The sequence below is a fragment of the Poromitra crassiceps genome (assembly GCF_964638095.1).
Source record: "Poromitra crassiceps genome assembly, chromosome: 14".
In the NCBI taxonomy this organism is placed as follows: domain Eukaryota; kingdom Metazoa; phylum Chordata; class Actinopteri; order Beryciformes; family Melamphaidae; genus Poromitra; species Poromitra crassiceps.
This window is the reverse complement of record NC_139633.1, coordinates 20,401,698-20,419,244: the sequence shown is the minus strand read 5'-3', so window position 1 is coordinate 20,419,244 and position 17,547 is coordinate 20,401,698. Positions and strand designations below refer to the sequence as shown.

The window sequence follows — 17,547 nt, the reverse complement described above, 5'->3', positions numbered from 1 at the left end:
CTTTCTGGAGGCTTTAATATTGTTACTGAATGAAAAGTGGATTTAGCTGCCTCATGACAAGCTGCCCTGTGTTCATTTTGCACTTTGCTCCATCTTGGCTGGCTGTGGGCGGAGCCTCTGTTTGCTCCACCCTGACTGGCTGTGGGCGGAGCCTCTGTTTGCTCCATCCTGGCTGGCTGTGGGCGGAGCTTCTGTTTGCTCCATCCTGACTGGCTGTGGGCGGAGCCTCTGTTTGCTCCATCCTGGCTGGCTGTGGGCGGAGCCTCTGTTTGCTCCATCCTGACTGGCTGTGGGCGGAGCTTCTGTTTGCTCCATCCTGAATGGCTGTGGGCGGGGCTTCTGTTTGCTCCATCCTGACTGGCTGTGGGCGGAGCCTCTGTTTGCTCCATCCTAGTGTCCTCTAGTAAGAGAGTGGCGTCAGCGGAGGACCAAAATGCAAGAATCATTAGCCAATGAACAGCCAGGAATGGGTCTCGCGCTACTTTTGCATGCTAAAATAAAGCCGATAATGTACAATTTGATTCATTTCAAGGGATGAAAAACCCTTTCAAAGTATAGCACTGTCTACTTTGATGCAACTCGACAGTGCTGCTTTTTTTACTGAAGAGTTCCACTTTCTACTTCCTGGAAAAAAACTGGTCCATTGGAGTGAATGGAGATGTCGGAACTCTTCTATTATACGACTCTGCTCCATCCTGGCTGGCTGTGGGCGGAGCCTCTGTTTGCTCCATCCTGACTGGCTGTGGGTAGATGCTCTGATTGCATCTATGTTGTGGGCTGCAGCTAGAAAGTTTTTCACTGCTATTGTTTTTCACAAGGCTTACATTGTTATGATGAATTGACATAGCTAGCTAGCAAATGCTAATTAGGTTGCATTAATCAGAAATCAAATCAAATCAAACTAAAATGACTTCAGAGTACCATCAACCCCAATAACGAAAGACACAGTTCTCCAAGCATTGCTGTCTTTCAAAATAGAATTGTCGAGCAATGCGCTGCAATTCTCTATTCTCCAATTTTCACTTCCCAACAGAACTAACACAACACAACACAACACAACACAACACAACACAACACAACACAACACAGGCTCAGTCTTTGAGGATCAGACTCCAAGTGGTCAGAAACGCTGGACTCCTACTGACTTCATCACATGTGACTCCTCTCCGTGCCATGGCACAGGAAGTATGCTTATTGGATTGCCCTTATACAAAACTGCAGGAGCCCATGTTAATCCTGTGTGCCCCACACGCTACCTCTCTCCCGCACAGAAATTCTTACACATATACGCATTGCGTACGCACACACACACACACACGCACATAGACACGCACGCACGTCGCACACATACACACACACACACACGCACACGCACACGCACACGCACACACACATACACACACACACACACACACACACACACACACACACACGTTCTTCCCACATCATTATTACCACATTTCATTTCTGCGTCATGGCTGTTTTAATTTATTTTATTTCCCTTGGCAATATGCAGCTTCTTGTTATTCTATTATTTTTCTATGTTGTCATTTAACATCTAGTATGCTATTAAATTGTTTCTTTGCTTGTCATCATCTTGATTTTGTTTTTGTTTTTGTTTTTATGAGAGCTACATTATATCTTATCCTATGAGCAAGTGGGCAATGTTTGTTTGTCTGTTTGTTTCAATTTTTGTGCCAGCCACAGCTATGCCGTTTTATGTGCGATCAAGCTGAAACTTTCAGGGGGTGTAAAGAGCACCGGTGCGGGTGACCTGACAGAGCCAGATTTTTTAATTAGGGCAGATTAATTGCCCTAATTGCCCTAAGGCTGAGGCTATAGTTCAGTGATGATGTCCTCAGTGATGAGGTAGAATCAGGGAGGAACCAGACGGAGATGATGGCTTCCGCCCTTGGGCTATGCGGGTGACCTGACGGAGCCCGATCTTTTAATTAGGTGATTGCCCTGATTACCTAATGATGTGATGAAGTCATCAGTGATGTCATCCTTCCTGGCTGAGGCTATTATAAGTTCAGTGATGATGTCATCAGTGATGTCATCAGTGATAATGTCATCAAGCAGGCGAGGCCGCGTGGCGACGCGCAGTGGTCATCAGTGATTTCATAAGAGCAAGTGAGCCCGCACAGTGGGCGAGCTGCGTATGCAACCTGCTCGGCAAGCTCTAGCGAGCCCGTGCAGCGGGCGAGCCTAGGAATCTAGCGCGCGAGATGCCTAGTGTTTTTAGAAGTCTGTGTATTTTCCTCTCCAACACAAATATTTTTTCTCCTCTTTCAGCATTTTCTATCACCGTGCTTCTATCTTTAATCACTGTGCAAAATAAAGTGAAACAGCAAGACTGCCTATCTACATGTGCTATTTCGGTTTGATTCTCTTTCTGCCTCTCTTTCATTCTGCTCTGTCGTTCTGTGTCTGTCTAACCAAACCCATCCTCACATCACTTGATTAGCATATTTAAAGAGCGGTGTTTTTTCAGTGGGTGGCAGATGAGTAGGGAGATGTGGGAGATGAGCTGTTTTGTTAACCTTGTGAGGCAGGTGGATTCTCACAAGATCACGATCACACAACAAATCCATCTTGACACGCTCCAATCGTTTGGTTTGAATCTGAACCACCAGTGGTTTGGACCAATCAGCATCCTATGAGGCAGCTACGGGCGGGCTTTAAGTGTGACGCAGACAGATGGCTCATCCAATCACCTGGTATATTTTTGAACGTGCCTGCCCCTTTGAAACGGTTTCCCGAGCAAGTTTCCAGATCAGATGGTGATGTGACACAAACCATCTGGCAGCATCAGGTTATGATTTTTGTCTTTGTCATCTCCAAAAGCAGTGGCGTGATGTCACGCTGTGCTGAGCAGCGTGACATCCTATTTTCTGGATTGCTGCACAGTGTGTAGTCCTGCTGTTAATGGAAGAGACTGTCCTCAGTCTGGATGAGCAATACTGCCTAGCCTGCACTGATGGCTGGCCCAGAAAAGATCTGATCTGAGGTGAAAGAAAGACTGTTGCTGAGCTGAGCTGCACGAGGAAACATGGCGTCACGTGAGACAGAGAGATCTGTGGGATAGAGACATCTGAACTATGACAAAACCTCGCCTGGTAAAGACCATGTACACACAGAGACACACAATCCCCTGCGCACACGCACATGCAATCGCACACTCCTACGCAGGCACACAGACTGAAAATTAATGAGATATCTACTATCAACTTCATTAAGTTGATGTGCATCATTTGAGTGAGAAATGTGGGAAACTGGAAAAAACAAGTTGACGAGTGTTCACTGACTCTTAAGTAACTCGTCACATGGCTGTGTGTGTGTGTGTGTGTGTGTGTGTGTGTGTGTGTGTGTGTGTGTGTGTGTGTGTGTGTGTGTGTGTGTGTGTGTGTGTGTGTGTGTGTGTGTGTGTGTGTGTGTGTGTGTGTGTGTGTGTGTGTGTGAAGGTGGTGTCCCAGACGGTCAGCCTGGTGGACCTGTCCTGCTACAGTCTGGAAGCGGTTCCTGAATATCTGTTTTACAGCCAGGACATCACACACCTCAACCTGCGACACAACTTCATGAGCCTGCAGGGGCCTGGAGGCCTGCTCAACCTGCCCAGGTAAACACCCTCACCCTGCAGTGAACACACACCCTCACCCTGCAGTGAACACACACCCTCACCCTGCAGTGAACACACCCTGAACACACCCTCACCCTGCAGTGAACACACACTCTCACCCTGCAGTGAACACACACCCTCACCCTGCAGTGAACACACCCTCACCCTGCAGTGAACACACCCTCACCCTGCAGTGAACACACCCTCACCCTGCAGTGAACACACCCTCACCCTGCAGTGAACACACCCTGAACACACCCTCACCCTGCAGTGAACACACACTCTCACCCTGCAGTGAACACACACCCTCACCCTGCAGTGAACACACCCTCACCCTGCAGTGAACACACCCTCACCCTGCAGTGAACACACCCTCACCCTGCAGTGAACACACCCTCACCCTGCAGTGAACACACACCCTCACCCTGCAGTGAACACACCCTCACCCTGCAGTGAACACACACTCTCACCCTGCAGTGAACACACACCCTCACCCTGCAGTGAACACACACCCTCACCCTGCAGTGAACACACCCTCACCCTGCAGTGAACACACACCCTCACCCTGCAGTGAACACACCCTCACCCTGCAGTGAACACACACCCTCACCCTGCAGTTAACACACACCCTCACCCTGCAGTGAACACACTCTCACCCTGCAGTGAACACACACCCTCACCCTGCAGTGAACACACTCTCACCCTGCAGTGAACACACACTCTCACCCTGCAGTGAACACACCCTCACCCTGCAGTGAACACACACCCCTCACCCTGCAGTGAACACACACTCTCACCCTGCAGTGAATACACCCTCACCCTGCAGTGAACACACCCTCACCCTGCAGTGAACACACCCTCACCCTGCAGTGAACACACACTCTCACCCTGCAGTGAACACACACTCTCACCCTGCAGTGAACACACACCCCTCACCCTGCAGTGAACACACACTCTCACCCTGCAGTGAACACACACCCTCACCCTGCAGTGAACACACACCCCTCACCCTGCAGTGAACACACTCTCACCCTGCAGCGAACACACACCCTCACCCTGCAGTGAACACACACTCTCACCCTGCAGTGAACACACACCCCTCACCCTGCAGTTAACACACACTCTCACCCTGCAGTGAACACACACCCCTCACCCTGCAGTTAACACACACCCTCACCCTGCAGTGAACACACACCCCTCACCCTGCAGTTAACACACACCCTCACCCTGCAGTTAACACACACCCCTCACCCTGCAGTGAACACACACCCCTCACCCTGCAGTGAACACACTCTCACCCTGCAGTGAACACACACCCCTCACCCTGCAGTTAACACATATCCTCACCTTGCAGTGTTTTAGCCAAACACTTGTCAGTATGGTGATATAGAGTAGGGAGACACAACGTTTATATCTTTTACAGAGTTTATTGATGTCTCACAACAACACACCGTTGCCATTTTCTCATCACAGACTGAAGCGCTCACACGGGGCATGCATCACCTAGTCAAGGTGAAACCACCTTTACCGTAGTGAACAGAGTAGATGGGAAATACAAGTTAACACGCTCGACCCGGGTTCATTCCCCTGTGTTGGCAAGCACCAGACCTGCTGAAAGCTATTTCAGCAAGACAGTGAATTCTGTGAGGGCAAAATGATTTAGACATATTACCATTACATTTCCTACCAAATCTGGGCTGATGTTCTGTAGCTGACCTGCACTCTCTGACCTCCCCGTGGAGATCAGTACAGTATCACACATTAAAGAGATACTCAACAGTTGAGCCAGACTGATTTTGAGCCAAACTGATTTTGTCAGTTTTTCAAAAAAGGGCGGGGAGTTTTCAGGCTTTTGAATCCGCCCACTCGAATTGAGAATGCATGGTAAAATTCCAATTCAATTCCTGGAGTTGGAATTGGAATTGGAATGGCACCCAGCTCCGAGAAAACAGAATGGAGTTGAATTAGAGTTGAACTGGAACGACAGAGAACACAATTGGATTCCATTAGATTCCATGAAATGCCACTTCTAAGAGAGGTTGTCTTGACTCGCTTAACATTATAAATCAAACGTGAAAAGACTAATGAATCCAAATACATTTACCGGTAATCATAACTAGAAATATCGTGTGCTTTGCGCGCTCCTTTCAAGCGTCCCTCACTGCCAAGCACTTATTAATGCTGTTCCAACATTGCAGCCGGTCACACTGATTATCGGCTGTGCTGCTGCCCAGAGAAACTCCCCTCTGTTGCTTTGTAACGACAGGCTGAACCTCGATGCTGAAGGAAAGATGTCTTCCCCGGTCCTAATCGCTCCACGCTGACGCTCCACACTGACGCTCCACACTGACGCTCCACACTGACGCTCCACACTGACGCTCCACACTGACGCTCCACACAGCTCGCTCCACACTGACACTCCACACAGCTCGCTCCACACTGACGCTCCACACTGATGCTCCACACTGACACTCCACACAGCTCGCTCCACACTGACACTCCACACAGCTCGCTCCACACTGACACTCCACACAGCTCGCTCCACACTGATGCTCCACACTGACACTCCACACAGCTCGCTCCACACAGCTCGCTCCACACAGCTCGCTCCACACTGACGCTCCACACAGCTCGCTCCACACAGCTCGCTCCACACTGACGCTCCACACAGCTCGCTCCACACTGACACTCCACACAGCTCGCTCCACACTGATGCTCCACACTGACACTCCACACAGCTCGCTCCACACTGACGCTCCACACAGCTCGCTCCACACTGACGCTCCACACAGCTCGCTCCACACTGACGCTCCACACAGCTCGCTCCACACTGACACTCCACACAGCTCGCTCCACACAGTTTGCTCCACACAGTTTGCTCCACACAGCTCGCTCCACACAGCTCGCTCCACACAGCTCGCTCCACACAGCTCGCTCCACACAGCTCGCTCCACACAGCTCGCTCCACACAGTTCGCTCCACACAGCTCGCTCCACACAGCCGCTCCACACAGCTTGCTCCACACAGCTCGCTCCACACAGCTCACTCCACACAGTTCGCTCCACACAGCTCGCTCCACACTGACGCTCCACACAGCTCGCTCCACACTGACGCTCCACACAGCTCGCACCACACAGCTCGCTCCACACAGCTCGCTCCACACAGCTCGCTCCACACAGTTCGCTCCACACAGCTCGCTCCACACAGCTCGCTCCACACAGCTCGCTCCACGCTGACGCTCCACACAGTTCGCTCCACACAGTTCGCTCCACACAGTTCGCTCCACACAGTTCGCTCCACACAGTTCGCTCCACACAGCTCGCTCCACACAGCTCGCTCCACACAGTTCGCTCCACACAGCTCGCTCCACACAGCTCGCTCCACACAGTTCGCTCCACACAGCTCGCTCCACACAGTTCGCTCCACACAGTTCGCTCCACACAGCTCGCTCCACGCTGACGCTCCACACAGCTCGCTCCACGCTGACGCTCCACACAGTTCGCTCCACACAGTTCGCTCCACACAGTTCGCTCCACACAGTTCGCTCCACACAGTTCGCTCCACACAGCTCGCTCCACACAGCTCGCTCCACACAGTTCGCTCCACACAGCTTGCTCCACACAGCTCGCTCCACACAGCTCGCTCCACACAGCTCGCTCCACGCTGACGCTCCACTGTGATGTGATTATTGTGATGTTTGTTACATAAGTGCAGCATGTGATGTGCTGCGTCTCCTGCTCATCCCTCAGCCGGCTGCATAGAGACAGAGTGAAGCAGCATCTCAGCTCCATGTCCACCCCTCTCTGCCCTGCCCTGCACTGTCTGCAAATACAGCTTATTTCAACAAGCTGGATCTTTCAGTAGATATAACGCTATTAAAATGTTAATCATCTGCAAGCCTCTATAGACAGACAGAGAGAGAGTGAAAGAGAAAGAGAGGGAAGAAACACTTGTTCTGGCAAAATACATTATACTGTATAAACAATACTAGTCTCAACGCCAGACCCATGAGAGTTCCTACGCTGATACACTACGTTACTGCATGCTGCAGATCTCTCTCTGGGTCTGGGACACCTTCCCCCAGCCGGCTGGTTATTATGGGAGGGAACCGACCGTTCACTTGGCCAGTGACATGCCAGTGATGGATTCAGTCCTCCCCAATCAGTAACGACTTTGCGATCAGCCCATTTTTTTTAGAACCGCTCTCTCATCGGTGCTACGACCTGTCACTCATTCAATTTCAACCCGCCTTCAAAAAACCAGCAGTGGCTGTGAAGTGGCACAGACTCACTTATGTAGTATGCGGAGCGCAGCGATTCAACGTAATCTTTCAGTCTGGGGAGAGACTATATAAACACCTACCCTACTCTGCTTGTAGCCGAGAAGATTTACACTTGCATCTGTCCTGTATCCTGCACATGCTCACTGTCCTCCACCTCAGTCTCTCCTCCTCCATCGTCCTCCTCTCTCCCTCCAGTTTTGTCCCTCCCTTCATCCGCTCTGTATAATGAGACTCCGGCTGCGAGGGCAGAGGGATGTGCTCCCTACATGGCTAACTTGTGACTCATGGCAGCCGGCCACCTCCACCTGAGAGAACAAGAGAGGAAGGTGGAGTGGATGATGTAACGGTGGAGCAGCACAGCACAGCACAGCACAGCACAGCACCGCCCCCTCACCCCCTCCTCCTCTCTGTGATGCCACGCTCTCTTCCCCTTCGCTTCACCCTGCATCACTTCATTCATCACAACTCGGTGTCCTGGGAACGTTTCACAGATGTACACACATGCACGCACACACTCGCGCAAACACACACACGCAAACACACACACACACACACACACACGCAAGCACACACACACGCAAGCACACACACACACACACACACACACACACACACACACACACACACACACACACAGTGTGTGGAATAAATGCTGAGGATGTATTTCCATTTGAAAACAGCCAGCTGAGACCTTTAGACGCATTTTACGAGCCAACAAACAGACTTAACGGCAGCGTTTAAAATTAACTTAATCAAGTAGACAGATATGCTGCTCCTCACGATAATGAGTCGATAGGTGATGTGGGGTTCAAAATTCGAAAACAACCCCACGATACGATGTAGTAAATAAAAGTTCAATGACAACAAAGTGTGACTGCGGAGAATTATGTTCATTTGTGAGCCACAAATCTCTCTAGAAATGGGATTGGCTTGCTAGAATGTAAGCAACAATTGAGAAATGTTGTTAAAATGCAAATAATATAATATAGAGACAGTCGGCATGTGTGGGAACGCCCACAAAGTGTTATACGGCTGGCGCGCGAGTGGGGTAAAACCGTCCATATAACCCAGCGTCTATGACGAGACATCGCCTCAACCTATTGATGCCGACCTTTTTTATCTTCAGATTTCCCCCCATTTTCTCCCCAATTGTACTTGGCTAATTTCCCCCTGCTGCCCCGGTCGCTGCTCCACCCTCTGCCGATCTGGGGAGAGCCGTAGACTAGCACCATGCTTCCTCCGACACATGCGCAGTTGCCAGCCGCTTCTTTTCACCTGACAGGGGGGAGCTTCACCGGTAGCACGTGGGAGGATCACGCTATTCCCACCAGTTCCCTTCCGGCATGACCATGGCGCTAATGCAGCGACTACGACACATACCCCCAATCCGACTTCCCACCCTCAGACACAGCCAATTGTGCCTGTATGGATGCCCGACCAAGCCGGAGGTAACACGGGGGTGCAAACCTGCGACCCTCGTGTTGGTAGGCAGGGAATCTACCGCTACACTACCCGGACACCCAATGCCGACCTTGTTAAATTGTGATGGACAAACCAAACTGCAGCAGGATAAAATGTAGCTAATATCACAATTCATTTTTATGCCTCACAATACGTGGGGCATATCTATCTTATCTAGCAACACCATCAACTGATCATATTAAGGCACCTATGTCCCTTATAGGCAAACACCATTTATCTTCTGCCAGAATCACAGGCTGCTTTTCTGCTGCTCTGGAACATGTCTTTACAACATGGTGCAAGAGGAGTAACCCTGCGGTGAACGATGCTACTGTGTTGAATCTACGCTAGCTCATTTCCACAGCGGTAACCCTGGCTTTCAAGCCTTGCTGTTCAGCCTCAGCTGCTGGTGTGGCGTATCTCTTCCTTATTGATATCCCTGGTCCACTGCCTTCTCCTGTGGCACAGCAAACAGCGCTGCAGAGTCAAGTGGACGGTCCACTGAGAGTTTGGACCACAGTGGCAGGTCTGCTATTACGCTGCTGCTCCTGTCTCGCTGGATGTTCCACAGAGGAACGCTCTGAAGCTGCCAGACGGTCCCCTCCAGTTGGCTTGGCTGTTTTTACTTTACACATTTCCTCATCCTCTGTTACCCAGCAGCAAACAAACACTAGCTCAAGTGCCCCCTGTAGTTTAAACCACCACATTTTGATTTGTATTTACTCGAAGAAATACAGACCCTCCCTGGATTTGTTTGTGTGACTAAATTTAACTTTTTCTCCAGCACTGACACAATGCTAGATTATAGTTCAACATATTATGATTGTCCTGACTTTGTCTTTAATATCCAGAAGAAATGTCAGCCATTATACTGAATAAACATGTTCAACAAAACAAAACAAGACAAGACAACTTTAAATTAAAATCTCCATCTTTGCGGTATCGCAGGTCTGACTCACTCTACTCTCTCTCTCAGGTTTTCCCAGCTGAAGAGCCTGAACCTGTCTCACAACCGCCTGGGTGTTTTCCCCGAGTCTGTGTGTGAGATCCTCACCCTGACGGAGCTCAACCTCTCCTGTAACGGTCTCCACACTGTCCCTGCACAGATAGGCAACCTTCAGAGGTGTGACACACACACACACACACACACACACACACACACACACACACACACACATATACACACACACACACACATATATACACACACACACACACACACACACACACACACACACACACACACACACACACACACACATATACACACACACACACACACACACACACACACACACACACACACACAAAGATATACAGTAGCGCTGCAGTACAATATACAATACAGCAGTATCTGTCAGTTTAAAAGACATCTGACAACCACAAATGTTACATGTGAGTTTTCAAAGCAACGCAAAGCAACTAACTAAAGAGGCGATATACTTATGCAGATTTCAGTTGGGAACCACTGTGCTAGTTGCTCTGTAATGGTATGGACAGCCATCTGGTGGGAGTGATTAGATACAATGATTTAGTCTTGGTGTGGAAACGCCCCCCACTGGACTGTACAGGTGGTGGGATGGCATGCAAAAAGAGAGTGAACGGAGAAGATAGAAGTACACACAATCACTGCAGAGTATACAAAAGTCTTCTACTGAATTTGAACGTCACAAAGTGTAATCGTAGCCTGATTGTACTGCTCAGTCAGTGGTGTGTACTGAACATTTGCCCCCACGTGAGGGAAGAGGGGGCAGGGTGGGAGGAAACAGTTATTTTTCAACTGGCTTTGTTTATGTTTTGATTTATTGAATTGAAAAGATATGCATTTTAAACTGTAAAATGATCGGCTAACATTTCTACTGGTACTAAATATGGCACCAAACTGGCCCTGTATTGTGTTACAGTGATGTGAAGGATACAGCGGGATTCTTTTTCTTTGTCATGTCCTACCCTTCAAAAATCTATCTGTAGCCTATATCATAATGTAATATAATACATCCATAGTTAAAATTCTCTCTGTATATCATATTGTAATATAATACATCCATAATTAATGTTCTTGGAAAATCCGGATTGAGTCGGGGAAATGCATAAAGTTCAAATGTTTTGTTACGCAACCAAATTAAATCCGACAGCTAAACCAGGCCAATGTTCATGCTGTGTGCGTACTTAACGCAGGATGGAGCTCAATACGATGAATGAATGTGACTTCAGTTGGATACAAGCAGATATTTTACAATCTGAGCGGTCTCGGTGTTACTCCAAAGTAAACCACAGGGTTCTCTGTCCTGCAGCCTGCAGACCCTCTCTTTGGACGGGAACCACTTCAGCTCCCTGCCTGAGGAACTGGGTGGCCTGTCTCAGCTCAACAGCCTGGGGCTCTCCTTCAACAACTTCCCTCTCATCCCCGCTGTTCTGGAGAGACTGAGCGGCGTGGACAAGCTGGCCATGGCTGGCAACAGGGTGGAGAGTCTGGAGTTGTGCGCTCTGGCCAGAATGAGCCACCTGAAAAACATTGACCTCCGGTAAGGGGCCAGTTGGCCAGACTCTCTCTCCCCTTTTCCCTTCCTCTGCTCTCAGTTAATATACACCCATCAGTCACTATGTGCATAATGTAGGATCAATACACAATAGTTATGTAATGAGAGAGCCCACCCCCAGTGACAGTCAATCACAATAGGAAGGCAGGTGGAGACAGAGAGCCGGGATGGAGAGAGAGTATCCCTTCTCCCCGCCGGTGAGGTGCTCCCTCACTGAGTCATCTTCCCATAAAGGTCTGTTTTCATTTCTACGTCCTGCTCCGATTCAGGCATCGACAGAAAGATGGATCCCATGAAACAAAAGCTATCCCTACTTTGCCCCGTCACCGTGAAGCTCGGCCGTTATTAATACGGTCTCCCCAGAGCAATTTAGAGAGAGAGAGTGGCGTCAGCGGAGGACCAAAATGCGTGACTCAGTAGCCAATGAGCAGCCAGGAAGGGGTCTCGCGCTACTTTTGAATGCTAAAATAAAGCTGATAATGTACAATTTGATAAAAAACAAAAAACAAAAAAAAAAACTTTTAAAGTACAACACAAACTGTCCATTTTGCTGCAACTCGACAGTGCTGCTTAATCCAGAACCTTACTTCCTGGAACTCTTGAGAGTAAAAAAACTGGTCCATTGGAGTGAATGGAGATGTCGCGAGTCTTCTATATACATGGCTCTGGGTCCCCCCCACTCCTCCACCCCTCAAGCCACGCCTTCAGAGATGAGCTATTGGCTGCCAGTGGTGGACTGTATTTATAGGGGCTGGGGGCACTTGTGGTGGATTAGCACTGAGGCTGGCTGGCCTCATAAAGTTAAGTTAAGTTAAGTTAAGTTATCCTTTATTTATCCCCTTGGGGAAATTCATCCTCTGCATTTGACCCATCCTCTACTAGGAACCTTCCTAGAACTAGGAGCAGTGGGCAGCCACTGTGCAGCGCCCGGGGAGAAGAAGAGGCTTTTTTAGTGGTAGGAGGGACGGGGACAGCCTGGAACAGCCTGGATCTCATCTGCCAGTCAAAGGCTCGTACAGTACAGTACAGTACAGTACAGTACAGTACAGTACAGTACAGTGCAGTACAGTACAGTACAGTGCAGTGCAGTGCAGTGCAGTGCAGTACAGTACAGTGCAGTGCAGTGCAGTGCAGTGCAGTGCAGTGCAGTGCAGTGCAGGACAGTACAGTGCAGTGCAGTGCAGTGCAGGACAGTGCAGTGCAGTGCAGTGCAGTGCAGTGCAGTACAGTGCAGTGCAGTACAGTACAGTACAGTACAGTGCAGTGCAGTACAGTGCAGTACAGTACAGTACAGTACAGTACAGTACAGTACTGCACCTTACCTGACAGGCAAGAACTGAGTGGTTCTGTAGAAGTTACCTGTAGTCTCTTTCTCTGTTCAGAAAGCTGGACATTAGTTCTAATAGTTGTGATGATCTCTCATTATGAACTGAAATTGTTCATATTGTTTTGACTAGTGTCACATTATTTTCATTTATTTATTTATTGTAATAATTTTTTCCCTTTGATCTTTGTGTTATATCTATTGTTACCACTGCTGCACCATTGCAAATAAGAGTTTTTTCTCTCTCATCGTGTGTCCCCGAGGATTAAAGGTTTGAATGAATGAATAAAAATATCGAAAGATGGGTGAAATATTTCGGAAAGTAAGACAGCTAATTTTGCAACCGCAAATACCACATCGCTTTGTTTTGTCCAACATTGGTGACCATGACATCTCAGAGTTTGCACGGACAGAGTCTATTTTAGCCCTTGTTCACTGCTTTGTCTGGTGTCACGGTCCTCAAATAACATTCTGCTATAGTTCTTAATTCATGGCTTTCTCCTCTTCTCTACGCTGACATGAGCTGTAACGTTGCATTTCCTCTCCCACTCCCCCCTGCAGGCTGAACGGGCTGCGCTGGGTGAAGAGCGAGAGTCTGGAGGCAGTGACCCAGGTGACCCAGCTGGACCTGAGGGACAACTGCCTGGCCTCTCTGGACCTGGGCTCCGTCTGCAACCTGGAGACCCTGCACTGCCAGCGCAACCGGCTGGGGACCCTCACCCTCAGCGGCTTCACACTGCGCATGCTCCACGCCGGCAGCAACCGTGAGTGAAGCACAGCTGCCGTTGCCTCTCTGCCTGCCTGGACGTCTATATGTTCAGGCCCTTCTCTCTAGCGTTGCGTTCGCTTCATCGACGCACACGCACACACACACACACGAGTGGCCCAGATGTTTGGCAGCTGATTGCTGCTTTTATCTGTCCGCAGGCCTGACCACGGTCAACATCTACCCAGTCCCCAGCCAGCTGACACACATGGACCTATCACAGTGAGTTCTGGCCGGGTGGAGGAAGCAGCCACAGTCTCTGTGTTGACAGAGTTTTCAATAGAGGCACTGTGGTCTAAAAATACCCGCTTTGTCTTACTCGTCATTAACCTGGTTTTGCACAGTGCTTCTATGCAATGTGCACCAGGCAAAGATGTCAAACAAATGCATATTACACACAGTGCCCCTCAAGTCTCTATATAGATGAGATTAATATTAGATTGCTAATTTGACTTATCTGCCTTGCAGGCTTGTAGTAAGAGATTTGAGGATTTGAAAGGAGTCTCCTTTTAATTAAGTTAACCCTACAAACCTTCGGCCTATACTTAACATTTTACTTGACTTCCTGTTTGTTATACATGCTATGGCTGTAGGCCTAATTACACACGAGAAATGAAATGCTACATTGTGTGTTAAACAATATGTTTTCTAAACCATGTTAATTGATAGGCAGTGTAGAAAAGATCATAGATCATTTGTGAACAAACTTGAGCAACCCTCGAGTTTACTGATGACTATTTACGTCATTCGGTCCCAAAACTATTTATTCACCGATCCAAGGAGAAGCATAATGCTGCTGACTCTGCTCACATTGTGTCTGTATGCGTGTGTGTGTGTGTGTGTGTGTGTGTGTGTGTGTGTGTTGAGACAGGAACCTTTTGGAGTACCTTCCAGACTGGCTGTGCGATAGCAGGAAGATGGAGGTGCTGGATGTCACACACAACCTCCTGTCTGAGATACCTTCCAGGTTCGTGGAGCGCTTCCCTGTCATGTGGCCAAAACTGGACCGCCTCCGCTGAAAGTCCCATCTTTCATCGCGCATAATTTGATCGGCCGCATTTAATTAATGGCTCGCTCTCCTGTCCAGAAATAGCAGAGGATGCATAATAATAGATGCCGTTTAACTGGCCGCTCTATTGCCAAAACATATTTTTCACAATTATCTGTCTGCAGATTTAATTATAGTAGCAGAACCATGGGAAGCATGGTCAGAGACAGATGTCACAAAGATGTCTAATGGTATGTTAATAGCTGGATGATGATGGGGTGTTACAAGTTGCTCTCTGTCTTTTTGTGGAGAACAGTTGTCTCTCTGTTGTTAGTCATCGCGGTCGCAACTGAAAAGCGTGGCCGTCCTACAGCACTTGGCAGCCATCATTCACTGCCGTCCCTCAGAGCCACAAGCATTTGCATTTGAATGAGACCTCACAAAGCGTCTGCAAATGAGATAATATTTCTCTCTCCGTTGTACCCACTCGTGACTTCTGCCATCATTTCAGGAGAGGTGTGTTTAGGCAGCCAAGTTGAAGAGGACATTGATGATGTTAGCTTGGGCTGCCATGCCTCAAGATCTTCCCCCGTGTCGCACGTAGTCAAGTCGCAGGGGGGAGATGATGCTCTTTTGTTTTTTTCTTCTGTTGGCCTCTTTCTGTGATGTTCCTCTGCTCACCTGGCTCTCTACCTTCTCTGCCGGTCTCTGACAGACTGCTCAACAGCATGAGTTTGAGAAAGCTGCTGGCGGGGAACAATCGTTTGCAGAGAGTGCCTGAGCTACTTGACCACGTCCCTCTGGAAGCCCTCGACCTCCAGCACAACAAGCTGGGCGAGCTCCCCGAGAGCCTTTTCTACAAGGCCTTAAAGTGAGTGTCTCTCTCTCTCTCATTCCCCTCTCCTCTCTTTCTATTCTATTATCTCAGTCCGTTAGCGGTCAAATCTATACCTCTCTGAAACGTTAACCCACAGTCGTCTCCCGACACGGTTGCAGTTCAGAGTGCGATCAGCGAGCGGTACCAAGGCGGAGTTGGGCTCAGCCAGGCTTATTGTTCTGGGATAACCTCAGTAGTGTGTATGTAAGGGCCGAGGTGCGGATCATTGGACGACTCTGTAACCTGAGCCTCATTTGCTCTCCTATTTCCTGTGTGCTAAATCACTTAACACCCATTAGCAGTTCAAGCGCTCTAATGTACTTGACGGTCTAATTCTGAGATGTAATAGCACTGACCGCTTAGTGTCTGATGGCTTTCCTATTATGTTTTCCAGGAGATGAATTATATTCAGTTATTTGGGAAATGTATAGTTTTACAAGGGGAGGGATCTACAAACAGAGAAACTCAAGGGTGGGGCGGGGGGAGGTGGTAGAACATTTATAAGGCTGCTGATATTACCATCTGCTATTCGCTGGTCTTTGTACTCAAACGTGACTTCGCCTGGCACCAAAGATCTAAATCCGAATTTCAGTAGCATGCTGTTTACTATTAGATCTCAGGCTTTACACATATTTGAGTTTGAGGTTTAGGGACTCTTTATGCACACAAATGACGTAGCAGTGGTGCTGGAGTTGTCCCTCCTGGGCTACTGTAATTTCAACAGTCTATATAAATCAGTGCTGCCCTTGCAGGGATAAATAAACAGTTCAGTCCTCAGGCGTCCCTCCCTGCACCAGCTCAGACACACTGATAGAAACACGCAGGTTAATTATGTGCAGTTGCACCATGCTGACCAGCTGGAGCGCTCCTGGCTCTCTCCGCCTCCTGACCAACGCTCAGTCCTTTGAGTATAACCTTAAATACTTTTGGCATTCTGTCATGTGCACGACGGGTCGTGCTTTTCAGGCTGCTCCTTCGATTTGGCTGAAAATACAATCAAATGAATCCCCAGAGTCTGAACTTAGTCTGAACTTAGTCTGCACTTAGCCATAGTCCTTGTGTCATTGAAACACCCCAATCAAATAAAGGTACAAAGGCTAAATAATCTATATCACTGTCTACATCCAGATAAAGTTAACCTTAAATCAAATTATACACATTTCTAAAGTAATGTGTGTCTTTTGTTTGTCCTCCCTCATAGCTTAAAATACCTAAACGTGTCAGCCAATGCCCTGGAGAGTATTCCTCCCAGCAGCCAATCAGAGGAGAGCCTCAGCACACTCCAGGAGCTCTACCTAACGAGGAACAACCTGAATGAGAACTGCGGCGCTCTGTTGGTCGGACACCAGAACCTGCGGGTCCTGCACATTGCCTACAACCAGCTCCTCTCCTTCCCTGCCAGGTGCGGTACAGTTAGCCTCCACGTCAGTCAGTGAGTGTTCTTTCCACACTCTTATTTTGAAGGACAGAGGCGGAGTAACGGATTCATTCTGACATCAGTGAGCCAATGCAATGCCAGCAGCCAGTTTTGCAGAACAAGTAGTTGTTTTTTCCTCATCTGTCATGTTTGTCATTTGTTATTTGACGAGTCCTTTTAAAATATTGTTTTAAAACTGACCTATCCACATGAGGCGTAATTGAACTGCTTACATTTTCCTAATGTCAGACTTGCTTTCCTTGGATATTAATC

At 48.6% G+C, this 17,547-nt stretch overlaps 1 protein-coding gene across 1 annotated transcript in view; it reads left to right on the top strand.

Moving 5' to 3' along the window:
- phlpp2 (PH domain and leucine rich repeat protein phosphatase 2) overlaps positions 1–17,547 on the top strand; it is a gene marked incomplete at its 3' end in the record, with an annotated part of 54,037 nt that overhangs the window by 31,200 nt on the left and 5,290 nt on the right. Inside the window, exons 6-13 of the mRNA XM_083650955.1 lie at positions 3,465–3,619; positions 10,339–10,485; positions 11,657–11,887; positions 13,788–13,990; positions 14,154–14,214; positions 14,864–14,959; positions 15,696–15,851; positions 17,059–17,259. Coding sequence (XP_083507081.1) covers positions 3,465–3,619; positions 10,339–10,485; positions 11,657–11,887; positions 13,788–13,990; positions 14,154–14,214; positions 14,864–14,959; positions 15,696–15,851; positions 17,059–17,259 — 1,250 coding nt within the window. The remainder of the gene's footprint in view (positions 1–3,464; positions 3,620–10,338; positions 10,486–11,656; positions 11,888–13,787; positions 13,991–14,153; positions 14,215–14,863; positions 14,960–15,695; positions 15,852–17,058; positions 17,260–17,547) is intronic.